Below are 27,102 nucleotides of genomic sequence, written 5' to 3'. Positions count from 1 at the left end.
TTGGCCAATCGACTGGTGGGGGTGATCTCGGACTTGGTTCATCCGGACCAGTCCGGATTCATACCACACCGCAACACGGCCCTCAATCTTCGACGACTTCACGCGGTTATGGCGCGAGCGCACCTACTGACTGAACCCACGGTACTCGCTTCGCTCGATGCCACCATGGCATTCGACTCGCTGGAATGGAACTACCTATGGGCAGTGCTAGCCAAAATGGGGTTTGGACCCGCTTACATCGGCTGGGTCCAGCTCCTGTATTCGGCCCCGCTGGCTAATGTGATTGTTAATGGTCGGTTGTCGGCCTCCTTCGCATTGCGCAGAGGCACCAGACAGGGATGCCCGTTGTCACCACTCCTGTTCGCCTTGGCACTTGAGCCCTTGGCGGCGTGGATCAGGGTACATCCCGATGTCGCTGGGATAACATGGTCTCCGGGATTTGAGGACCGGGTGTCGCTGTACGCGGACGATATCCTCCTGTACCTCACCTCCCCCTGCCGCTCGCTCATAGTAGTGTTTGATCTGCTGGGCACCTTTGGAACCTACTCGGGCCTGGTTATCAACTGGTCCAAGTCCTCACTGTACACACTGTGTGGGGACACCCCGCGCCTTCCCCGTGGCTGCTCAATACAGATTGCCCAACAGGGCTTTAGGTACTTGGGTATCTACGTGTCGCGGGATTCCCGAGCACGGTACTCGCACAACCTGCTTCCACCTCTGGCGAGGTTGCGTCGAGATGTGGAGGGCTGGAAAAAACTGCCGATTTCCTTAATGTGCAGGGCGGCGCTGTTCAAAATGATGCCGTTGCCACGGTTCCTCTATGCACTGCAAAACACCGAGGATCCTGTGCCCGCTAAATATTTTGGGGAGGTCGAGTCCTTTTATTGTGGGACGGTAGACCACGGATCTCCCTGGCTAAACTGACCATGCCGTGCTATGACGGCGGCATAGCCCTACCTGACATACGGCGTTATTACTGGGCGTCCCAGCTCGCGGCTATCAATCATGGCCTCTATGGCCCGGCAGTCAGCCCAGGCTACGCCATGGACCGGTGGCTCATGAAAGACGGGAACTATTACAGGGCGCTATATTCCAAGTCTCTGGATCGGAAGTTGACAGGTCCCACTAAGACGGCGGTGCATTTGTGGCGGGCGGTTACCAAAACTCTGGGCTGGCAGGGTAGGATTTCCATGGCCACTCCACTGTATGATTCTGACCTGTTGGGGAAGCTGTGGCACACCAAAGGCTTTGACAGGTGGGACACCATTGGTATATCGAAGGTGGAGGATGTGATGGCCGGGGGAGGGATCAAGTCATTTGATGCGCTGCAGTCTGAGTTCCAACTGGGGGCGACGGAATATTTCCGATATGCACAGCTTAGGCATGCTCTCTCTTCCCGCATAACGGCGGGGGAGACGGTGCCCGAATCGTCTCCACTGGAAGACAGGGTGCTGGACGGCCATATGCCGGACAGCGCCATCTCCCTAACCTACAAGAAGCTTATTAACACTCGTGCTGACCTGCTGCGACGGTTGAGGGAGCTCTGGGTGAACGATGGCATTGAGGTGGATGATGAGGAGTGGCAGTCGGCGGTCTCTTCCCCCAGGGAGGTGGCCATATCCGCGCGACTCCGCCTTGTCCAGCTGAAGATACTACACAGAGTTTATGTTACGGGCCCCAGACTCATACACATGGGGCTTTCGCTGGATGGCGCATGCCGGAGAGGATGTGGGATGATTGCGACCTTCATGCACATTATCTGGGAATGTCCTGAAGTGGCTCGATTCTGGGTGCGTGTGCACGAGGTGATGAAGGATGTGACTGGTGTGGCTTTGCCCGCGGAGGCCCGGCGCTGTTTACTCAACATTTGGGGCCCGAATGACTATAATGTTGCCCAGACCCGTTGGGTCACTCTGGGCAACATGGTAGCCAAGAGAGACATTGCTCAGAGATGGGGCGCGCCAGCTCCTCCCACGATTGGCTTGTGGGAGACCAACATGGACTGGTGCATGCTGCGCGAGAAAACAGTATACGTAGCCAGGGGCAAACCGAGAATGTGGAGGTCTGTGTGGGGTGCTTGGAACTCGTACCGAGGTGACATTTGTACGCCCCCTGTGTAGGTATACCCTGATGTCCATCTGTCTCCGTAGCGTCCCTTACCCGTGGTTCCATGACTGTTATCCTGCTGTGCTACTCCCCACATGACCTGTTGTCGCTAATTGCATTGCAAACTGCATAGGGTGTGCGGCCCCCGATCTCTCCCTGTGATGTAAGCCCAACGTCTGTGATATGTCCTCAGCCTAATTTCCTCCTTCCCTTTCTCCTTCTTCTCTCGTTCTTTCTCTCTTCCTTACTTTATTCCTTGCGGCTCTTGTTGATTTTTTGGGTTTATTTATTCTAATGTTCTCATATATTTAAAATTAAACCTGACTGCTCCTGTCTACCGTCTGGTGCGCGAATAGAACTGCTACCTCAATGCTGCCTGGCCTCCGGGATGTATGGCTGAATAGCGGTGTACTTTTTTCTACAAATAAAGGTTTTCCAAAAAAAAAAAAAAAAAAAAGAGGCTTAAAACATCATAGACTGGCACCGTTGGCAATGCCTACCCCATTCAAGGGGTATTCTCAGACGCTCTGAAGACAGGCCGGATCCTTCCACTCCTAAAGAAACCTACACTGGACCCTGTTGACCTCTCCAACTATCTACACATCACTCACCTACCATTCATTGACAAGATCATTGAAAAAGTAGTCTATGTTAAACTCGATGATCACATTAATGCTAGCCACTACCAGTCTGGTTTCAGACCATGCTGCAGCAAGACGACCACTACCTGACACATTGCAGACAATGCCCTCCTGACAATAGCTGAAGATGACCCATGCCCCCTGATATTGCTGGACTTTTCAGCTTCCTTTGACACAGATGACCAGTCCACCCTTATACCCAGGCTGAAGTCTCAAATGAGATTCACTGGCAATGTCCTTCACTGGTGGTTCGCCTCCTACCTTTCTAACAGACACAAGTTCACATCGGCACCTCCAGGTCCCAATAGATCTCTACCACCTCCAGAGCCCCTCAGAGTTCCATAATGTCACCTGTCTTCTACCTCTACATGGAGCCGCTTGGTGTTCTATTCACAGATAATAGCATCAAGATTACCAATATGCCACTGATACAGAAGTCTACTTGAAAGTCTCTTTTGCTTCATATATCCAATGCCTCAGGCACTGCTGGCACATATCTAGCACATACCTGAAATTCAACCCAAACTCAACTAAGACAGAATCCCTGTTATTTGCCAAGAACAACAACCAAGACACAGTGAAAGTCTGGCTCAATGACATGCACCTTGTTGGCTTCAACCCTCCACTTTCACTGAATGGCAAGTCACTTGGATTTACCCAGGACTCCAGCCTCACCCTCAAGGAACACAAAGGAATGCATTGCCAAAACAACAAAGACAATTTGGTACCAGCTTTCTCTTCTAAACACAAAGTAACTTCAGAAATGCTGTTCAAGCCCTCGAACTCTCGCATTTGGATGAAAGTATTGCTCTGATCCATGGTCTCCCAGACTCTACACAGGGACCCCGTAAGAGCATTCCACATGCCACAACACTTCTCAGCCACCAGGGCTTGAAGAAAAATGATCAGATCACCCCATTCTGATTGTGCTCCATTGGCCAGGGACATACCACAAGTCTCTCAAACCCTTTCTGAGCAGGGTGCCCCTCCTAAGGCCTATGAATATTTGTTAGATATGTGAGTCTCAGGATCTATCCTCCCTTTCTGCTGTAGGGCTTCATCATTTTGTGTTATTTTTCTGCCTTTGACTCCCCTCGCCGGCCCACACTTTCTTCAAAGCCCGCTGCATCTTTTACAAGGCCATCATACCCAGCACATCTGCTTTCTTGCAGCTAAGCTCTTCTTCTCTTGTGGTTCTCGGCATACCCATAACAACAAATTGTTAACAAGAAAACACTGCAGCAGGCGTATTCCGCTGTTCACACAAGATCTTTAACCCCTTCACTGCAGGGCTAATTTCCCCGCGGTGCGGGGGGGGAGGGGGGCGTGCACGGCGCCGCTGTGCTCATGACGAGCCCAGGCCTGGGCTCGTCATGAGCACTGAAAGGGTTAATAGCATCCCTGTATCCATCAGGACAACCCCAACAATTGTCCAATTTAGGAAAGAGGTGAAGATGCCTCTCTTGAAATAACACTACATAATAATGCATTAATAGTTCACAACTCGGCTACCTCTCCTGTCACCCATTGACTTTGTTTGTCTTTGATCGGTACAGCTCATTTCTGCTGTTTGGCTAGGTTCACGTGGTAGAAATCCCACATTTATACCTGCATATATATATTCATACAAGGATCTCAAAAGCTGCTCTTCTTTAAATCGGAAGTGCAGCAAGATCTTTTGCAATAAAGTGTGCAGATAAGGATAGCTTCTGTAAGACTTATCTGGAAGTTGGGAGATTCAATGTCTGTATTTCAGACATGCAGTGCTCATGGAGTGGTGTGCCTCAGTCACGAACCATTTGAGATAGGCAAGAGGGTGCACTGTAATACCATATTTAATGTTGGCAAGAAACATGGAAACAGCATGAAGAACAGCTTCTTGTGGGTTGGGTCTGTTTTTCGTGATGCTGGCAGGCAGAGCAGAGCCATTGTCAACCCAGCAGATCACATCACCTCAACTGCTAATTTCAGACCCTGTGGATATATATTCTACATTTGGGGCTAGATGTAGGTAAATTGGATTTACCGATTCATAAATACCGAATTTTACCGATTCGGTATTTATGAATCGGTAAATCCAATGTAGGTAATAATTCGGTAAAAAATACCGAATCGGTAGGATTCAGTATTTACCGAAACGGTATTTACCGATTCGGTATTTGTCATTGATTCCTATGGGCCTGTAGGCCCATAGGAATGAATGTCAATTACCAAATCAGTAATTACCGATTCGGTAAATACCGAAAAATTCAAGGGTGGCAGGGTGTCACTTTGAAACCCTGTTGCACCCCTGATTAGGGCATGTGTGCCACATGGCACAGGTGTACATGCACAGATTTGCATATACACAGGTATTCGTTATATACCACCAACTAATAGTTGGTGGTAAATAATGAATCCTAAAAGCCTTGTGGCACTGTTTACAGTGCCACCTACATCTCAAAATACAGATTCGGTATTTTTACTGATTCTGTAATTTTACCGATTCGGTAATTTTACCGATTCCGTAAAATTACCGAATCTGTATTTTGAGATGCCCTACATCTCAGTATCCAAATACTGGTCGGTAACGGCCGAAAATCGGTATTTTTGGCCTTTACAGACCGGTATTTGGATACCTACATCTGGCCCTAGGTTTCTTAGTTTGGTATGTGAAAATGGAATGTGGGTGACTCAGCCATGCCTTGGATATGCCGTTTGAGGTTTAGGGCATCATCAAGAAGAAAACCCGAATATGTTGTGGTGGTAGTCATTTAGGAAGTGGTGTCAGCAGTCTTTAGGATTTCAAGTCAGAAATGATTGGTTGCAGGATCAGAATATGAGATAAAAGCAGAAATTCCATCTTTAAAGCATTGCATTCTCTGGGGTATGCCCCCTGAATATCGAAGCTAGAATTTCAATGTATATAAATATTGAGGATCCAAAATATCGAGAGTTAAGGAAGTATTGATTTCTATATCTAACGCCACATATATGTACCTTGCTTATATATATAAATATATCTTTAAGGTATGTAGATGTGGAGTTAAGAAGAGTAAATCTGTCTTTCTCTGTATGTACCATTATTTCGATATTTTGGCCTTCGATATTTTATCCACAATATTCTTGTATCTCAGTATTCTTAGCCTCGATATTCAAGTAGTACAACCCATTTTAGGTGCTTTGTTCCATTGATTTGTGTATGATATGCAGTAGTATTTAATCTATGATGTGGATTCAGATGAGTCCATTTTCAACTATACATGGGTGTCATCATTATAATAATGCATTAACATTACACAGCCTTTAAGACATTACCCCCACTGGATCACAATACAGACTGAACAGGATGGGTGCTAGGATTGAACCCTGTAGGAGACAGTTAGAGGTAGGTGTGTGCTCAGAGATTAGTCAATAGTTTTCACTATCTAAGAGAGGAGGGGCAGTCAATTGTATCTGGATGCATCAGGACGAGAAATGGAGAAGATCTTATTTCGAGGCTCAATATTAATAAATAGTCTCTTTGGTGTTTTTTAGAGAGATCAGACATGCTGCTTTTGCTGAGAGAATGCTGCACTTGTAACTTGTTCTTTTGAGGATAAGCTGGATGAGCAAAAGGGGAATTTTAGTGAAACCCCACATCCTTCTAACATTGGATCTGTTCAGATTGTTGCTGTGCGAGAACCAACTAGATGCTTTAGTCTTGTTTACGGTTCTCATGGAAAGAGGAGTGAGGTTGTCAACAGAAACTTTGGTAGGGGGACTGTAGTTTTCAAAGAGAAAATTAGTGTCTTCAGATGCAAGTGACTTAAAGAACCCAGATTGTCTCCATCCAGGGGCTGGTAATCACTAACCTTTGCATACTCTCTCTTGGATTAGGTCCTAGTGGCGGTGGTTTGGTTGATACGCAAGGGATCAGGAACAGCCCAACCAGTCTAACTTGATGGAGCCCAAGATTTAGATGCAATCCTGTTTGGCAACAATGCGTAGAGCATTTGCCATGGGTAGATGTACAGAAATGTTAGAGGATGCCAATGACTGAGAGAAGGGGCACCAATTCAGGTGTGATCCACTTGAGGGTTTATTCTATGTGACAGTGAAATCTTCCCATGGCGTGAAGTCTAATGTGAGAAGGAGGTTTTTCCATATGGTGAGAGGTTGCTGGGCTCATTTAACCCCTCCATGCTCATGACGAGCTGAGCTCGTCATGCAGTACACTGCTTGTGTGCTCATGACGAGCTGAGCTCGTCATGAACAATGGGATTCAAAGAAGATCAGCACCAAGGATGAATTACTGTAGCATTGATGTGGTTAAGAAAGTGGTTTGTTCCCTTGGGAGTACTATAGAGTGATGAGTCTCAACTTGTCTCAGTTGGTAGTGAAGAGTTCTACTTTGAGAAGTTCAAAAGAAGAAACTATGGGCCATATTATCAAGAGCCCACCAGAACACCAGAACCTGGGCTTCTATGGGAATTCACAAGAGCATATTAGCAAGCCCATTATCGCCGGTTTAGCGGCAGTTTCCTGCAGATAAAAGCGGCGATAATGTATCGCCCTTCTTGATAATATGGCCTGATATTGCTACAGTGGGGGAGTGAGCTTGTTTGATGACAAAGTAGTTGGGTGGGAGCCAAGGATACCTATACGGGGCTGAGAAGAGAGATTTGTACAGGTCTTGGTTAGAATGAGAATATCAAGGCTCTGATCCAGTACAGTGGTGTATATATTATGTGTTCAATATCATATGAGGTATTTTATGGTAAGTGAGATTGTGGAAGAGATAATTAATTATTGAACGTTTCCAGTTCTTCTCCCTGGCCTAGGTTGGAATCAATGCTGATGCACACTCACGTATTTCTTTGTTGTTCTTTTCTTGACAGTGCTCCCCAGCGGGATGTGCCTGAGCATTGTCCTGGTGCTCTCTGGAGTTTTGAGTACATTTGCAGTGGTGAAAGAATCCCAGGGCCTAATGATGACGGTAGGTGTCTTTGGACTCTGTAGGTAACTGATAACAAAAATGTATTTGTTCTCATGGCTAGATTGAAATCTAGAGGTAGACTAAGTATTCATTATGGATACATATGTTTCAGAACAGAAGAGAGAAAGCACTGGTGCAAATATTGACTCGTGAACAAATAGTTGATGTAAAGAGGAGCTGTTGTGTTGGAAGCTTGATTTAAGAGGAGACATGAATGCGACAGATGAGGGGAAACTGACTGTCTAAATGAAAGCTTATTGAACTAGGGGATGAAATGCGTTTAGAGAATAAAAGAATGGGAGGTTCTTGTTGATCGACCAATGGCTACGTAGGGTAGAAGGATGGCCAGACCACTAGTTTGCAGGCTGGATGAACAGACAGATACACAGTTAGGAGACTCGATAGATAGATAGATAGATAGATAGATAGATAGATAGATAGATAGATAGATAGATAGATAGATAGATAGATAGATAGATAGATAGATAGATAGATAGATAGATAGATAGATAGATAGATAGATAGATAGATAGATAGATAGATAGATATACAATAAATGATTGATGCAGTGCCTAATTTGTAACGGTGATTGCCAGTGCTGGACTGCCATTTATTTAATACCAGTAGATATTTATGACACTCCACCACATGGTAGCGCTGTCAGTCTAATTTTTTTTAAAAAGCGCCTGAGCAGAGTGTTTAATAATTCAATATACAATTATGTTAGAAAAAATAATACCAGCATGCCCAAACTATTATTATTGCTGTGGGTCACCTTGCATAGCTTACATTGTTATATTTCTAGAAGTGTCATTTTTAGTAGGCGGCACTGGTCCTGGTATTTGACTGCAGTAGCAGGGACTGTAGGTGGTGCAAACTGCATTTGATACATCTGGGGTACTTGGCCTTTAAAAAAATCTTTTTATTAGTTTCAAAGTCAACAAATAGACATCAAACACGAGACTGCTGTCTCCCTTAACCCCGCTCGCCCAGCCCTTTCTCAGGTCCACATCATGAATACAATTCCAAACATGTATTTATTTTATTTATTGCATTTATATGGTGCAACAGCTACCCTGAGGGTTTCCCAGCGCCTTGGATCTGATTTACCCATTAAAAGAAAAAAAAGGAAAGGAATGTGGACACTATTGGTTAAATAACCAGGTTTTCACGCCCTTCCGGTATTGGGTGTAACTGGGTTGCAGACGTAGTTTGAGCGGGGGAGTGAATTCCAGAGGACTGGGGCCAGGTAAGCGAAGGAGCGTCTGCCCAAACGTACCTGTTTAAATCTGGGGACAGCAAATTTGGCATGATACAAAGACCGAATTACATCAATAACACATTGTAGCGCCGCCTGCAGCAGTGAGTTCATGCCCACCCTTCACACCTTGAGGTATCTCTCCACCCAACCCCTCCACTTGGCTGGAGAAAAGGCAGTCCATAAAGAAAACACTACCCTCTGTGCCAATCACGGACCCAGCCAGCCTTTTATTCTAGTGCTTCTTTCATGAGTGACTCCACGTGCCCCAGACCATTTCATACTTCTGGGGGGCGCCTCGTGACCGATGGACCAGTTTTTCTTGCTGCATATACTAATCTGATTTGATTTCCAGGCCTCAACTGTCGAAGGCTCTGTTGTTACCCAATTGCAGATTAAGTCCCACTTAGCATCTTCTAGGGCTACATTACAAAACAGTTGGGTATGTTTGTTTCCCCTTAGTAGGGAATATCTTTGGCTTGATCGCTGCCACAGAGCAAGGGGAACAGAGGGCAGCCCTGTCTTGTGCCCCTGCGGAATTCACATGAAGTCGCAACATTGACCCGGACCCATGCCAACAGCTCCCTATGTAGTAGCCTTATCTACGCCATGAAGGATGGACTGAAGCCCATTTAGCTCAGGACCTCCCATATGTATGCCCATACCACATAATTTAAGGCCTTTGCAGCATCTAGAGTTAGGAGCACGACTGGCTCCTTCACACAGTGTTGGGCAAGCCAGGCAACCAAAGAGTCTCCTCCTGTTGCACCAAGTCGCTCTGTATGGCATAAAACCAGATTGGTCGGATGCAATTAGCAAGTCCACCACCACTATTAGCCGGTTAGCTAATATTTTGGCCAAGATCTTGGTTTTACCATTCAGCAGGGAGATCGACATAGAAGAGGCACAATCCTCCCTTGGTTTCCCTTCCTTAGGAAGAAGCGCTATTGTGGCTTGCCTCCAGTCTCTCAGCAGAATTCCACACTCCTTGGCTACTGCCATCACTGCCTTAAGAGTGATCTTGATTTTGGATTTCACACATTTATAATATTCAACCTGGAGCCCTTTGGGGCTCGTCGACCTCCGGCAGTGCATTTGGGTTATGGCCTCGGAGATCTCAATTTCCATGATCTCCGCCTTCAATGTATGCCTGGCCTCGTCTCCCAGTTGGGGAACTGGTAAATCATGTACAAAGTTGGCCAGGGCATTGTCATCCTGCGCCGTCTGTGATTGGTAGATCAGGCCTTGAAAAATCATAAAAATGTTACACGACCCGCAGGTCTAATCTACTCGACCTATATGTAAGGCCCTTGACCCATAAACTGACCCACCCATAAACTGGTTTCAAATTATGTGATTGTGGGAAAATATTTTAATTCTTTGAGCCGCCATTTTCTTCATTATCACATATGAGAGCACCTCCAAATTTGCGAGTTCTGCATGTCTGCTGTACAAAAAACTCTTTGGTTTGATTTAATAGACTATTCTTTTTTTTCCATATACAATACAGATCTAGCCACATATAGGATACACATGACCCTTGACTTGCCTCTTAGTTCATTAACAGCATTGTCATCAGGACGGGGGCAGGAATGTTTCTCAAATCATGTTTAAAAACTAGCACTTTTAATAAATACATAACAAAAGCATTAAATGGTAGAACACTGTCTTTGTTAATCAGCAGGTTTACATTGAAACGACCACAAATGTTCCCATTGACCTGCGGCTTTACGGAAAAAAATATATATAGTGTACAAACAATAATGTTTGGAAATAGGGTTTCTGAAAATATGTGTCATTTGCACAACACCAAGTGAAGTTCCTGGTTTGTTTTGCTCCTATTTAACTCTTTGTTTGCATCACACTTCTTAATTACAAAAAAATCTGCTTTTGTAATTCCGGAAATATTGGTAATATTAATTTACATGAAATGTATTTAAATGTTATGTGTTAGAGAAAAATAACAGCTGACTTGACAAAAACCTCTCACTCTAGTAAGAGAAAATAAACACCTAATTTTCCAAGCAGCAATTAGCTAAAAGACAAACTGACATTTAGCCTCTTTCCTTGAATAGACAGCAAATGTGTAAAGATAAATACAAGATTTAATGGCATCTTTATTGCTCATTCACTTTCTGAATGAACAGAACACTTGTTCCTTTCCAGCCTAAGTTTACTCAAATGGGACTAGCTGGTGTTCAAAATATCTCTACCTGATAATATTTTACTCAGTTAAGCGAGTAGATTTTTTAAAGCCTGTAGATTGATATTCAAGTGGACTGCAACTACCTGGGCATATGCTCTCCACTGTAGACAGCAGAGTCCCATTTAGCCCACGCAATTTGTGAATCTGGCTTTGCTCTCCCTTCTAACTACCCAGGCCACGAGTTTCCCACTTCGTATATACGAGCCTGCTTGCTTCGGAAGAGAGCTCTCGCTTCCTTAGTGGTGGAGGACCTTCAGATACCGAGCCCCCTCAATGGTGGGGGTGGCTATGTAGTCTGCCTTCTCACAGGTCAGTTGGTCCTCTAAGTCCCTCAGGTCTTTTTCCCATTCTTTACGTTTCCCAGCTTTACAGGCTATCAGGTGGCCTCGCGTGACTGAGCTGTATGCTTCCCATAGGCTGGCATTTGTGCTAACCGATACAATGTTTTCCCGGAGGAAGTCAGGTCCGTCAGCTCCCCATCCCTTCTGTCTAGACAGGGAGGATCCTATAACTGTTGTTATAGGAGAGTTGTCCGATATGCTTCTCGGGTGATATTGTGTGTTGCCATGCAAATCTTGGTGGTGTTTGGGGATAAGCATATAGTCCACTCTGCACAGGGAGCCCAATATGTTGGAAGGAAAGGAGTACTGACGCAGTGTAGGGTGAATTTCCCTCCATATATCCACCAAGCCCGTCGCCTTGAAGAACGTACGCAGGCGTAAGTCTGGTTTGCGCTGTCTGCTGGATATAGTCACCCTATCTAAGTCCCCGTAAAGGGTGAGATTAAGATCCCCCTGCTATTAGGATGCCATCTGGCACCTCTGTCATTCCCCTCCCCAGTTTCTCCTGTCCGCCTTGGGGAGTTGTGTGGGGGGGTGAGAGGGGGGAGTACCAGAGGCCACTGCTCGGTTGATTTCATTCTACTGGCTGCTAATTGCCGCAAAGCATTCCTGAGGGTCCACCCAGCTGCAAATGATGTTGAGCTGTAGGGATCTATGAGCCAGCACTCTGTATCTCCCTCAATCTAGAAACCTACAGTTATACCCTTCCATGTGTGTCTCCTGTAACAGTAACGTAATATCAGAATCATGTCTATTCAGATACCTAGACACCAGTCCTCTTTTGAGTGTGCTGCCCTAGTCATACATGTTCCAGGATAACAGCTTCAGGGTCAATCTGTCTGCACAGTGGCGATCTCTGAGCGGTGGCTTCATATCGGTCCCCATGTCAGTGTAACTTTCCTGTACGGTGCTACTGTTCCTGTTTGTAAAACTTTGGGGACTCTGAACTGCCCGCCACCTGAAGTGTCTGTCGCCCCCTTACATCAAACCTTTCTAATGTGCGCAGTCACCAAGCCATTTCAGAAGTACTTCCACCCTGCCAGCACATACCTTCATACTCTTTATCTGGGTCCAGCTTCAAATTAGTTCTTCAGTGGTTATCAGAGTAACCTTTGGCTGGGTCGACTCGTGTAATGATGAGGCAGCAAGCGGAGGAGGATTAGTGACTGGCTTTATTCGTTCCAAATCACGGAATGCCGTTAATCAACGGCTTTGGCTCACTTCACCCCAGCGTTCTACCCGCACGTCGGGAGACATGCGCACAGGCACACAAGGAAGGATGGAATCGGGGAAGGGACAAGACTCGGGAGGTAATGACAGCATATTACATCTTCTCCTGTTTTTTAAGACAGCTTTTAGAATGCACAGTTTTTTAAATACACAGTGGAAATACTTTACTTCTTTTGACAGTAACTAATACATTGTATAATCCTTAAATCTTATTGGCGGAACAATTGTTCTCCTATCCCGAATGGTATTGACAGGACTGGTGGCCAACTCAGGAAGAGATACCTTGAGGAGGCCATCCCTAGACACAGGATTAGTGCTATCCCTATCCCTATATGCTTGTGCGTGATTGAACAGAGGACGCCAGACCGTCGTTCTGCAAACCACAAGGCCTGTTCACAGGTTCAGGGATCCTGCTTCTGGCAACTTTCGAACCATTCCACCACTGGCCATTGTCAAGGAGTACAGCAGTCCCCTTAGTTTTGACCACGCGCCTCGGTTCACTGTATTTGCTCATGTTGGCACCTTTCCTGGGATACCTCACTCTCACCACATCACCTTCCTTCACAGACCTCTTTTGTACAGCATTTCTGGTATCATAGTTAAAGCGCATGCGCTTCTGGCGCTCATCCATCAGACTTTTCATCCTGCTCTCACTCTCTTTGTGGTTCTCGTTTCCCCACTTTTACCATGCCAATGACCAATGTGGTTGTAAACGTATAATGGCTGCCCTACCCCTGATGAGTTCAAATGGGGTTCTACTGGTAGTATTGTGAGGAGTGGTAGGGTACGACCACAACATGGTACGTAGGGCTGCCTCAACAGGAATGTGAGATTTCAAGGCCATTTGGATGGTTTCTTTTATCAAGCGGTTGGCCCGTTCTACTTGGCCACTTCCTTGTGGGTGATACAAAGAGATTTCACATGCTCTATGCCAATTCTTTTAAGAATGTGACTAATTCGCCCACTTGCTGAAATAATCAATCAACACTATCGCGTAGCAAAACTCTAGATTCAAAGCATTTATAGGGGATATGAAGTCAATTCCAACCTTCTGGTAATTCAACAGAGGTCATGGGACAATGGCGTGTCGACAAAGTTTTGTCTGCTTCTTTGAAAACTGAACAGTGAGTGACAAATACATCAACATCACGATCCATGGAGGGCCACCAGTACCTTTCCCTCAATCTCTGTTTGGTGCCTGTCATTTCTTCATGCCGTTCATGGGCTAACGTTACCAACCTGTTCCTCATGGATATTGGTGCTATTAAAGTCTCACCCTGGAGAATGACACCTTCCAAAACACCAATGTCTTCCTGAATTTTCCAGTACGGTCTGATTGCCTCATCAAGTGCCTTTTCATGTGGCCACTTTGATCACATCATTTTTTACACTTTCCAACACAGTACCACCACTTATTGCCCCCCATTCTGATTTGTAATGGAACCACTGGATTTGTGACCCTCAAACAAGCATGCAACAAATAGATCATCTTCCTCATCCTCTTCACACTCAGAATCATCATCACACAGGGCACGTGACATGTAGTCTGCTGACACATTCACTCGGCCTGGAATGTACTCCATCCTAACTTGATACTCCTGCAATGTGCATGCCAGCTTTGCAATTCTTGGCGAAGGTCGTCTAGAACCCCTTCCTTCAAGTATACTGACCAGTGGCTTGTGGTCAGTATGGATGGTGAATTCCTTGCCCCACAGGAAACTTTTAAAGTTAGTAACAGCCCAAACACAAGCTAACAATTCACGCTCAATTACTGAGTACTTTGTCTCAGGGTCCTTTAACTTCCTGGATGCGAATGCAATGATTTTCTCCCCTTTCTCAGACATTTGGCGGAGCACAGCTCCCAATCTGACTTGGTTTGCATCTGTTGTTACAGTACTTTGCAACTTCTCGTCGAATGACTGGAGTGACGGTGCTTGCTCAAGCTCCTTCTTAATGGTTTTTATGCTCTGTTCACATTCTTCATCCCAATGAAACTCTGCATCCTTCTTCACCATTTTTCATACTGGTTCAACCTTGGCTGCATAATGTTGTATGAATTTGGAGTGGAATTCACACATTTCTAAGAAGGAATCAAGTTCTTCTTTATTTCTTGGATTGGGTGAACAGGAAATAGCCGATATCAAGGACGGTTTGGGTCGTACACCATTTCCATCGATGAGGTGACCTAAATACTCAACATGTTTCCTTCATGAATTTACACTCGTCTTTTAGCAATGTGAGCCCACTGTCCTGAATTCTCTGAAGAACTTTGCTCAGGATGATTAGGTGCTCCTCTGTCCTGCTGTAAATTAGTACATTGTCTTGGAACTATCTGACTCCTTCCATGCCATCGAACAAATTGTTCATCATGCGCTGGAATACAGATGACGCAGAACACAACCCGAAGGGTAGCCTGTGGAATTGGTATGCTCCTTCTAGTGTGATGAACGCTGTGTATTTTCTTGACTCCTCTTATAATTGAATTTGATGGTAGGCGGCGCTAAAATCTAGTGTAGTGAAGATCTTTGCTTGACCCAATGTCCATTTCGTTGATTAGAGGCAAGGGTTAGCAATTAGCTACCACGTGGCGGTTTACTTCGCGAAGGTTAATGCACAAACGGATCCTTCCATTCCTTTTCTTCCCGATAACCATGGGTGACAACCACTCAGATGCATTGATTGGTTCAATGATGCTGTCCTTGCACCAACTCTCCAGAATTGCCTTGACTTCAGCACGAGCAGACAAGGGTATGTTCCTGATTTTCTGTTTCACCGGGTATGCTTCACTATTCAGGACAATCTGATGTTCAAAGTCCTTCAAGCATCCCAATTTTTCGCTGAACACCCCCTTGAATTTCTTGAGAAGAGTCTCCAAGCCGTCCTCTTGAATGCTGAAAACATACGGTGGTTGGCAAGGGTTAATCATCATTTTAAGTTTTTGTTGTTCCAGCCAACCTAGAATGTTTACATTGTAGTCCACTACAAAGACTCTCGAGGAGGTGTTCTCTTTCCCTTGAATGCTAAATCTGCCTTGAACACCCCTTCCAATTTTATCCTATGCCCACCATATGCACCTGGAACTATTCGACTGGATACCAAATGTGTCTTGCACTTGAGACAACTGTAGGTGTCCTTTGACAGAATTGTAATTCTGGATCCAGCATCCACCAACATTTCTACATCTTCACCATTCACACAGACTTCACACTTGGGTTAGTTTTGTGCATCTTCACTGTTGATTATGGCAACCAGCAGCACTAAGTTCTCGAGTAGTTCATTCTCATCTGTCTTCTTCGAATTTTGACTCATTTAGGGGCTCATTAGGATTGCGGTTTTTCCGCATCCTCGGGGCCGGCGGAAGCCACCGCCGGCCCAGAGGATGCGCAAAAACCGCAGCGGACTGACCAAAGACCCACCGCCAAATTAGGATGGCTGGTGGGTCCTGGTTTCCGTCCGCAGCTTTTCCGCCGCGGCTGGCTTACAACCGCAGTGGAAAAGCTCTAATCTGGTGACGGTGTCTCTCAGACACCGTCAGGCAGATTAGGATGGGATGTAAAACATGCTTTTCCGCGGCGGCTTTTCCGCCGTGGAAAAGCATGTGTAACTTCACTGCGGGGGTCCGTTGCGGGCCCTCTAGGTGAAGGGGGGGTGGGGGTGCACATGGGGGGTACCTATGGTACCCCCCTGCATTTGTATGCAGAAAGCGGCAGGCACCGCAAGGTGCCTGCCTCTTTCTGCATGCAAATGCAATGACTGCATTTTTAACATTGCCGCAGGTGCAGCTAGAAGCCGCACCCGCCGCAATGTTAAAAATTGAGGAAGTGACCGCCAGGATGGCGGTCACATCCTAATCGCACAGGAGGGGACTCCGCAGCCCATGCGGACGTCCCCTCCTCCTCAGTGATCGCGGACGGACGCAAGTCCGTCCGCGATCATAATCGGCCCCTAAGTGTATAAACCCTCTTAGAACGCAAAGTTCTGCAAACCTTAAGGAAATGTCCCATTTTTCTGCATCCTTGGTAGATTTTTCCTCATGCAAGACACTCCTTACTAGTTGCCACATGCGTGTTAGCTCCACAACGATAACAGTTTAGCTTTCCCATGTACGTGCTAGAGTTTTTCCTAGTGAAATTCTTGTGTAGTTTGTGAGATTCAGATTCTTCCTCTTTACGTACGAGATTGACACTCATTTTTGTTGGTTGTCAGGTTTGCATAGCAATTTTAATCCTTTAGCCGATCTTTCCATGCTTTTGATGGTAGACACCACTTTTTCAGGGTTCGGATTTTTGTGGCACAATAGTTTTTCTTGTCCCTTCACGCATGTGGTTCGCATCACCACCTGATCCCTTTATCATCTCATCGGCATCTTTGAATGCACACGTCGTAGCCAACATTCTTAAAGTTGCAACATAAGACTTGATCACTTCACTTGGTGCTTGATATCTATAGTAAAAGTTGTGTCTCTCCATTATTACACTCATGGTGGTGTCAAAATAGAACTTAATCCTCACTTTTGCTTCCTTAAACACATCCCATTCTTCATCCCCCTCTTCCTTCTCAATGGGAGTTTGTGGGATTGTATTGAGTACCATCAATTGCCTCCAAATGTTACTGGAAACATTTAACCCACTGTGTCAAATTTTCTGCAGGTGGCCCAGGGGCCTCTAAGAATGTGCTGTGCATTGACACCGCATTCATTACTCCAGTCATGCTGAAACAGTACTGGTTTTCTGTTTGCTATCAAATGTCTAAAGAAGACAACAATAGGAAGGCGTCTAGCTCCCTTGGGTGGCAGTTCGAGGTAATGCCTGGAGGGTACATAAATGTTATATTTCACTCATGTTTATAACCGTTCCTCCCAGGGGCTGACAGGGATCAGGAAAGACGAATGGTGTAAACCAGAGAAAGGGTAGGCGTGGCGCGAAAATAGGAAGTCTGGTCTGCCTCACTCTGCACAGGTCGGAGGTCGGAGAGTGTGAGGAAGGTCTGAAGCCTCAGGCGATCTGCTGCACAGACGTGACTTGGTAAATATCCTGTAATCGTCGCCAAAAATAAAGGTGTAATGATGAGGCAGCAAGCGGAGGAGGATTAGTGACTGGCTTTATTCATTCCACATCACGCAATGCCGTTAATCAACGGCTTTGGCTCACTTCACCCCGAAGTTCTACCCGCGCACTGGGAGACACGGGTACAGGCACAAAAGGAAGGACGGAATCGGGGAAGGGACAAGAATGGGGAGGTAATGACAGCATATTACACTCGCCACCATTCTCCTCCACAAAAGATTTTCATTGCTGAATGTATGCCACCACTTCAGCCCTTTACAGTTCAGCCTGGTATCTGGTTTGGCCGTCTGCGGTCCACACCACTTGCTTTGCCGTCTCCACCTTTGCCAATTACCCAGAGACCAGGTGTGTTTACGATCCCCCTATCTCGAGTGTCCTTGAGTTTCTAGCCAGTATCAGACTTCCTCTACCACATCAAAGAAATGTGATTCCCCTTGGTCCTTGATCCGGAGCTTCGCCAGGAACAACAAGACATAGAAGAGGGTTAGAGTTGTAGATCCTATTTCACTGTGAGGAATGACTCACGTTGGTGCTGCTCCATGGATGTGTAATCCGGATAGATGTTCACTGTTCAGACATCAAAGTTCCATGGACCTCGCATTCTGGCTTCATGGAGGATGGCATCTTCATCACCGAAGTTAAGCAATCAGGTTACCACCGCCCTCAGCGGGAACCCCCAGCTTACTGGCGGCCTCCCAAGAACTCTGTGAGCGTGTTCAACCGTAAAACTATTTGGTGGTTTCTCCCTTCAGCACGGTGGAGGCCTGTCATTCCTCCAAAAACTGTTCCATACAGGGTCACCTACCTTTTTAGGGAGACCAACCAGTTGAATATTATTCCTCTGGGCCCGACCTTCAGCATGATTGAGCTTCTCTGCCAGACTGTCCACTGTTCCCACCAGTGTCCACACAATGTTAGTGTGGTCTTGTTGGGCAAAGACTGATTCTGCCTCCATCACCCTGTCTCTCAGTTATTAAGTCCTTCTGACACAGGCTTTCCTCCTCCATGTCTTCGGTTCGGTGGTTCTGTGGAGGAGAGCTTGGCAGGTTTTAGTCCCACCATTGCCTTGGCACTGCTCCTTGAGTGGGTCAACCATAGGTGGTCATCAGCAGAGGGGGGGGAAGAATAACTGGCAGAGCAAGCAGTCTGTCCAACGTCGCGCCCAAGATTGTGTGTTCTTGCTCCAGGAAGGATGGATTGATAGTGCTCTTTGGGCCCTTTCTGCATGGGCCTAACTCAATGCCTCAGGCCTCACTCAGTGCCCCAGGGCTCACTCACTCATCCCGCTCCTCACAGTGTGCCCCCGATGCGGGCGCTCTCTAGTGTTCACTGCTGAGGTCGACATTCTCCTTATGTGGTGGGGGGAAAAATACCCTCCCGCAGCTTCCTTAAAAGCTGGCCATATCGTTATGCGGGTTTGGGGTAATCCCATACTCTAATGAGCCTTGTGCCGATTCCCCAGTCTCTAGAGCCAATGCTGAGTTGTTGCCCCCTGCCCGTACTTTGAGTGCCAAAGAGGCTAACACCGCCAGTAGCCCTTGTAAGCTGTGCTGCCGCTCTCTGGCGCAGGTCGAAGCCCCCATTTTGGAACCTCAGCCCAGCATTGCGGTCAGGAGCCGCCACAGCTACAGGCTGTCCCAGGCGGTCCGTGTAGTCGGCTACTGTGTCCCCGTCTTCCTTCATACCAGGGGCTGAGTGAGTAGGGCCCCAGTGGGAGCTGGATAAATCACGCTGGAGCTCCGGCTTCAGGCCGCATGCATTTTTGGCCATGTCCCCTCTCCCCTTTTATTTTATTTTTTACAAATTAAGCACTTATTTATGGGTGAATTAGCAGGATGACGGTATAGACACTTTTAAGACAGTACAAACATGTGGATAGATCGACAGCCTGGCAATTGTGCAGATGCAAAAGCCGAATGATTAATGGGCAGTCTGAACAAAAGAGAGATGCCGAGCCTTGCCTTTAGAAGAAGGAACAAGGATTTTGTCCAGCCCAATCAAGAGGCATCTCTTCTTCTCCCAAACAACATGATCAAATCAGTTTGAGGTGTTCGTTTAGGTTTCCAGATCCATTGTCCTATTGGAGTTGGATTTTGCTGTTGTCTATATATATCTAGAACTGAAGGTGCTGAAGCATGATAATGTATGACAACTTCAGCATATACACGGTAAAGAAAAGAGGGAACAAGGAGAAGACCTTCGGGACTCACATTTTACTGATCTTTTGCCAGGATGTAGAGCACTTATATGGATTTTTGTCTTTGCTTTGCAAGAAAGGAGTTTATTTAGTCTAGGGTTTGTCATGAGACCCCCAGTCATTCCTGCGGATGGTTGATTGACAGACTGGCAATTTCTAAAGTATGTGATAACCCTCTGGTGGTGTCCAGGCGCTGAGAAACCTTGCAGTAGTGAAAGCGTAACTAGATCCTATATGGGTGAGGTTTGAGCTGCTTCTGAAACAAGATGAGGAAAGAGAGAAAGGAATAGAGTTCCAGGTTCATGCTGAGGCAAGTGAAGAATCTGCCATCCAATGTGGCACGTTTGAATGTAGAGATGTGTAACAGAAAGGAAGATGATGAGGGGAGATGTCTAGTTGCTGATACTAACTCGGAATATTTTGAATGAAGAGGGGCACTGTTAGATGGAAGGTGCGATAATAAAGACAGAGTCACTTGAAAATACACTCTTTAATGGGAAGCCAATGAATAGATAGCAAGTTAGAAGTCATATGCCCATCTTTTATCGATCCTAGTATCATGCAGTCAGGCATATTTTGATTGATGTGACGGCAGATGACACAAGATTCCGGTATACCCCGACAAAGAGAATTTCTGTAATCAAGACAGGGCAAAATGACTACCTGGACTACTGTCTGATAAAACTGTACTGGAAGATATGGAACAATTCCATTTAATAGTTTTAGAAGAGAGAAACAAGTAAAGACCAGTTTAGAGATTTGATCATGGAAAGAAAGGTTAGAATTAAGTTTTCCTTGAATTATTGAGCTCTCAAAATGAGAACAAGAAACAGTATCTATATAGGTTTTGTTGCCTCCATTCTGTATTGTATGTAGAATTCAAAACGCCCTTTAGGTTTTGGGTGGCAGAAACCTTAAGGGGGTGGGGCCAAGCTCAATAGGCCACCAGTTAGAATTCCATACTAAAAGCAGTTTGTCTTTGAAGAACTGAGGAGCAAAGAATTAGTGTTCATCCAAAAAATACTTGACGGCGACCTTTAAATTGAGACTTAAGGGACAGAATGTCTCCATCAAGCCTCATGGTGAGTTGCATAACATCAGCATATGAGAAAAAGATTAACCAAACAAGCTGATCAAGTACGCTAAAGGAGCCACATAGAGGTTAAATATGGTTGGGCTGAGAGATGAGCTCTGAGGAAACCTCACATGATAGATTTTAAATCTGATTGCAAAGGAGGGTTTGTGATTGCCTGAGTGCGATCAGGGAGAAATAAGGAGAATCACTGTAGGACACAGCCACCGAGCTGCACCTCAGCCTAAACCAATACTGCCTCCCGGGTGGAAGGCCATGTCAAAGTCAGAAGAAAGGTCTACCAGTGATTAAATCTGCTTCACTGTCTGCTCAAGGCACATATGAATATAGTTGAGCACGGTAATCAGGAGAGATTCTGTTCCAAAAGAGTAATGTAATCCAGACAGAAAGTGGTCAAGGTATTGATGTGTTTCTACATGATCAGAGAGCTGAGAGTTCATGAAGCCTAAATTTTGGTGGACGTTACAAGCGGAGAAATAGGGCAATAGTTTAATAGAATGCTAGGGCAAATCAAAAAGATTAAAGCCGACTGCGAAAAACGGGCGCACCACAAACCGAAACCGAAACTCCCAATAGACGCGGCCATTTTCACAGAGAACGAAACTCACAACAACAAGCCCTGAGGGAGGGGAATACTACAAACACTGAAACGTGCACGAGCAGTAGAAGGCAACGGTGATCCCGCGGAGGCAAATGTGAGTCGACATAAGGACCTCGCTAGAAAGCGCAAATACGGGACACCGGAACAACCACAGCTCAGCCTCAGAATCGAAAGCAAAACAATAACAAAGCATAGTCTGCCCAACAGCGGAACAACTGGAGGAGTACGGAAGCAAAAAAGGCGCAAAAAAAAGGCAAACAAGAACAACACCAAACACAGCCTCAGAGCCAAAAGGAAACACAAAGAAGGCACAGCCTCCCATGCAGAGGAGCGAAAACACGGAGCCAGAAGATAGGAAGTGAGGAGAAACAGAGGGGAAAAGGATGCAAACAAATAGAGAAGTGTAGGGAATCAGCAAAAGCGCAACACCAGAACAACCCCAACCATAGCCACAGGGTCAACGGAGAGACAGAACCGAAAGAACAGAGCACTTGCAGCAACAACAACCGCAGCCCCAGAGCCAATTAAACAAAAAACGGGCCCCAACAACATTGCAGGCGGGGACACTAAAGCGACACAACAACTAAAGAAAAACAGACTAGATGGCGCTAACGAATCACCAATCAAACAAAAAACGGACATAAACAGCACACTAGGTAGTATCCTCAGGAAGCTGGCAGATGTCCACGAACTTGCAAAATCCACCAAAAAAACCACTGACAAAATAGAACTGGAGCTAGCAGCAATCAGAGCGGATATCCACGCAAGAAACAACAAAGTGGAAGTAATAGAGCAAAGAGTCAGCGACATCGAGAAGACAGGAGCAGAAAGGTCAAGATAAGAATTCTGGGGATACCAGAAGGAAAGGAGGACAAAGCAGGATTGTGCGTTTCACTCTTACAAAACCTCATCCCCAAACTAACAAATCTGAAGTTCGAAGGCTCATTTGAGCTAGACAAGGCATACAGAGTTCCCGCAAGCAAACATCCGGGAAGAACTAACCCCAGACCGATAATATGCAAGCCGCTACGCTCTCACCAAACGGTCGCCATCTTTGGCGTAGCAAGGAGGAATCCCAACCTATTATGGAATGGCCACAGAATCATCCTAACGCAGGATTACTCGAAGCCGACAGTGGATATCAGAAAAGGGTTCCTGGCCCAAAGGGGCAAACTAAGAAAAGAAAACATCGCCTTCTCATTCACAGGCCCAGCAAAATTCAGAATAAACAACAAAGGACGAACCGGCAGAACTCGCAAGATACCTACAGGGGCCTCCTACACACGAAATGGAGGACTCTATGCCGACGGCGAAAAGAAGCGCATCACCAGGAACACTAACGGACAGTGGATAAACACAGACTAACAAATCTACCTCACAAAACACTACGAAACAAACTACATAACTACAAACTTAGACACTACAACAAACCTACCTCCAAGGAACTGAAAGGAAGAAACCAAAGAACAGAGCTGCAAGCAAAACACAACGGCAACACAGCAGAAGAAAAGCAGCCGGAGAGAATGTAGAGCATGAGGGTCTTATAGTGGCTATATGAACAGACTCATGCACGGCACAATGAAGACATTCTACCTCAGTGGCCAGAACGAACGACCCACATACTCCATATATAGCCTTTAAAGTTGCCCTATTTTGCTCAGGACAATGTGTAGGTCTCACCTCCCCGGAGTCAGGGTCGTACGAGGGGGATCCCACAGCATGAGGAAAGAATGGACAAGTGGTGGGTGGGAGGGAGGGAGAGGGGAAGGAGTAGCAGTAGGGGGAGTAGGTTTTCTCCTCCTGTATGTCATGTTTGTCGTGTCTGTCAAGTAAGTCAAGTTTGTTACGTTCGTCACGTCCAGGTCTCCATTAGCGAGACCACCAGCAAAACACACAGATCGACCACGGCACCGAGACAACACTTTTTAAAGGAAAAGAGCAGGACACCGAGAGTAAGGGCATCATAGGCCAAAAGGAACCTAGCCACAGTAGCAGCCAACAATGATAGAAACAGGTAGTAGCACACTACAAGCAGACTTCAAGATCATCTCACTCAACGTCAAAGGTCTCAATCACCCAGTTAGGAGAAAGAAAGCCTTAGACTACCTAGCCAAAACAAAGGGAGACATAATCCTACTACAGGGATCAAAACTGTCCCTAGAAGAGGCAGACAAGATTAGAGCGAGATGGATAGGCCAGGTTGCTTGTTCACCAGCAGTTGGAAGAAAAAGAGGAGTAGTAACTCTGATCAATAGCAGATCTAACATAACCATCGAAAAGGTACAGCATGGCAAAGAGGGCAGACTACTGATCACACAGCTGAAGAGAGGAGAGGAGCTAATACTGGTAGCCAACATATATGCACCCAACACAGATGACACAAAAGAGTTAGAATCAAGCCCCTACAACAACATGATGGTAGTGGCGGGCGATTTCAACTTGGCACTAGACCAGACACTAGACAGACAGGCCAAATCTAAAACACATACCCCGACCTCACACAAGACGCTAATGAACCTTTGCAACAAACTGGATCTAGTGGACCCATGGAGTCTACAACACTCCGACACCAGAGACTGTACCTTCTACTCACATCCACACAACTCATACAGCAGAATAGACTACATTCTCATCTCCGGTACCCACACTCACTTAACCGAACACACAGACATAGCGGCCAGAACAATATCAGACCACGCATGTATCAGCCTACACCTGGCAGGGAGGCATAATGAACATCCAACCCGCAGGTGGCATCTCAATCCTACAACCTTAGCCAAACAAGGGTCAAAATCCAGAAAGCCATCACAGACTATCTCACAGACAACGAAACACAAGACACAGACCCTGGTACTGTGTGGGAGGCACTCAAGGCAACAGTAAGAGGGGTACTAATAGAAATAAAGGCGAGAAGAGACAGAGAGGCGAGAGCACAACTTGCGCAGCTTGAAAAAGATATTAAAAGCCTAGAGACCAAACACAGTAGAAACACTGTGAATCAAGATACACTAAGAAATATGAATTTAATAGAATACTCAGCATGCGACCGGGTCTTTGGATAAAGAAATACAAAGAAATCAACCTCTGTGAAGCCAACAAAGCAGAACAATCACTAGCATCTTACCTAAAGCGCAAACAAAGACAGCACAGCATCACAGCAATCACAGACACCTCAAACAAAACACACACCAGGCACAGCAAGATAGTACACACCTTCAAGGAATTCTACGAAGAACTATACAACAAAGACGTAGGGCTAGACACTTATGGAAAAAAAGCATACCTAGAGAGACAAAGACTACCAAAAATAACAGCGGACGAAGCGAAAGCTTTAGGCCTAGACTTCAATACCCTAGAGATCAAAACAGCCATAAAATCCCTAAAAGACAACAAGGCTCCCGGACCAGACGGTTACACAGCACAGTTCTACAAATCCTTCCAAGATCAAATCGTACCAACACTAACAAAAGCTTTTAACTACTGCGGGGTCCTATGGGAGGTAACGGCCACAATGACCCAAGCCAGCATCATAGTCATCCCAAAGGAGGGTAAGGACCCACAAACGCCAAAGAACTACCGCCCTATATCACTTATCAACTTAGACTGCAAAATATATGCCAAAATATTAGCAACCAGGCTAAGCAAAGTGCTCCCCAAACTAATAGATAGCACACAGGTAGGATACATGAAAGGCAGGATGGCGAGCGACAACACCAGACTCCTCTGCCAAGTCTTACAACACTGCTCAAACATACACTCCCCGGCAGCCACTATCACACTAGACGCTGAAAAAGCCTTCAACAGGGTTTCCTGGAACTTCTTGGAAGAATGCCTACAGGCATACAATCTAGGGGAGCATATGCCAGAAAGGTTATGGCCCTGTACAAAAACCCAAAAGCTCAGATAGCCATCAACGGCATCACCTCAGCATCATTCGATCTCCAGAGAGGAACAAGACAGGGCAGCCGACTATCCCCACTGCTGTTCCTACTAGCCCTAGAACCACTGATCAAAGATATCCTTACCAACAAGAATATTGCAGGCATCTCCATCAACGATACGACAGCCAAACTAGCAGCATATCCTGATGACCTGCTGATCATCACAGAAAATCCAACACAATCAATACCTGCGCTTATGCAAACCATAGACTCATACGCCTCCCACTCAGGATACAAATTAAACAGAGACAAATCGGAGTGCATGCCTATGAACATACACACAACTAGAGAGGTTCTAGGACTCTCTTGGGGCTGACCTGGCAAACGCAATCGATAAAATACTTAGGAATCATTTTTGGGATAAACCTACGAAGCACGCTCAAACAAAATGAGGACTGCACATTGAAAAAGATAAAAGATCTGCTTGAAAAATGGTCACCCAAGTTCATCGCCTGGTTCGGCGGCGTGAATTTGCTCTCTCCTTTTCTCTTCAGGGTCTTCACTTTCACTCTGACCCAATCTCCTTTCTCTAACTCAACTTCTTGTACACCCCATTTCCTGTAGAAGTGTTCGGTGTATGCCTTCTGTGCTCTTTCTAGATTTCTCCTGACCACTGCTGGTGACCACTTACTTTGCACGACCATCTTCCTCCATACTGTATTGTCTTTAGTAAACGGTTCTCTCCCTCTCAGTACTTTGAAGGGGCTGTACCCCATGCTCCCTGGCGTGATGCAATACACCCACAACATTTTGGGCACTTCCTTCTCCCAGTCCAATCCGTCATTTATGGCCGCCTGTATGGTGCCCATGATCACCCTGTTGAATCGTTCTACTTGCCCGTTGCCGGCTGGGTGATAAACGGGTGTGTGCTTGACTTCGATCCCATTTCTGGCTACAAAGGCATCCCATTTCCCTGATGTGAACTGCGGCCCATTGTCAGTTATGATGGTTTTGGGAATTCCCTCTTTGATGAACACATCCCTCAAGAAGGCTATCACCGTGTCAGTGTCCACTGCTTCCTTTATGACTACTTCTGGCCACTTGGAGTACTTGTCAATTAATACTATGGCATACTTTTGAATGCCCTTGGCGTTCAGTACTGGTCCCATGATGTCCACTGATACCATCTCCCATGGTCCTTCGGGCACCGGAAACATTCCCAGTGGCGGTCTCATCAGGGTTTGGGACTTATCTGCCTTGGCACATGACTCACATTGTCGCACGAATCGTTCTACTTGTGTGTCAATTGCTGGCCACCAGTAGGCTTGATGAGCCAACACTTTAGTCTTGGTTATTCCTTGGTGACCCTCATGTAATAAAGTCATCAAGTGTTCTATGATCCCTTGGGGTGGGAACACCTTGTCTCCGCTGAGCAGAAACAGGGGATTTTCCCCTAGAGACAATTCGTCCCTCACTTCCCAATACCTTCTTAATGTCTCCTTCAAGTGTCTCTTCTCGGGCCATC

General features: G+C 46.0%; 1 protein-coding gene across 1 annotated transcript in view; it reads left to right on the top strand.

The window, feature by feature from the left end:
* The window catches only part of TSPAN32 (tetraspanin 32), a 533,947-nt gene that overhangs the window by 87,363 nt on the left and 419,482 nt on the right, over window positions 1-27,102 (top strand). The window contains exon 3 of the mRNA XM_086957707.1: window positions 7,607-7,704. Coding sequence (XP_086813833.1) covers window positions 7,607-7,704 — 98 coding nt within the window. The remainder of the gene's footprint in view (window positions 1-7,606; window positions 7,705-27,102) is intronic.

This window comes from Lissotriton vulgaris, chromosome 2_1, assembly GCF_964263255.1.
Source record: "Lissotriton vulgaris chromosome 2_1, aLisVul1.2, whole genome shotgun sequence".
In the NCBI taxonomy this organism is placed as follows: domain Eukaryota; kingdom Metazoa; phylum Chordata; class Amphibia; order Caudata; family Salamandridae; genus Lissotriton; species Lissotriton vulgaris.
The sequence above is the reverse complement of the archived record's forward strand: the minus strand, read 5'-3'. Positions and strand labels throughout refer to the sequence as shown.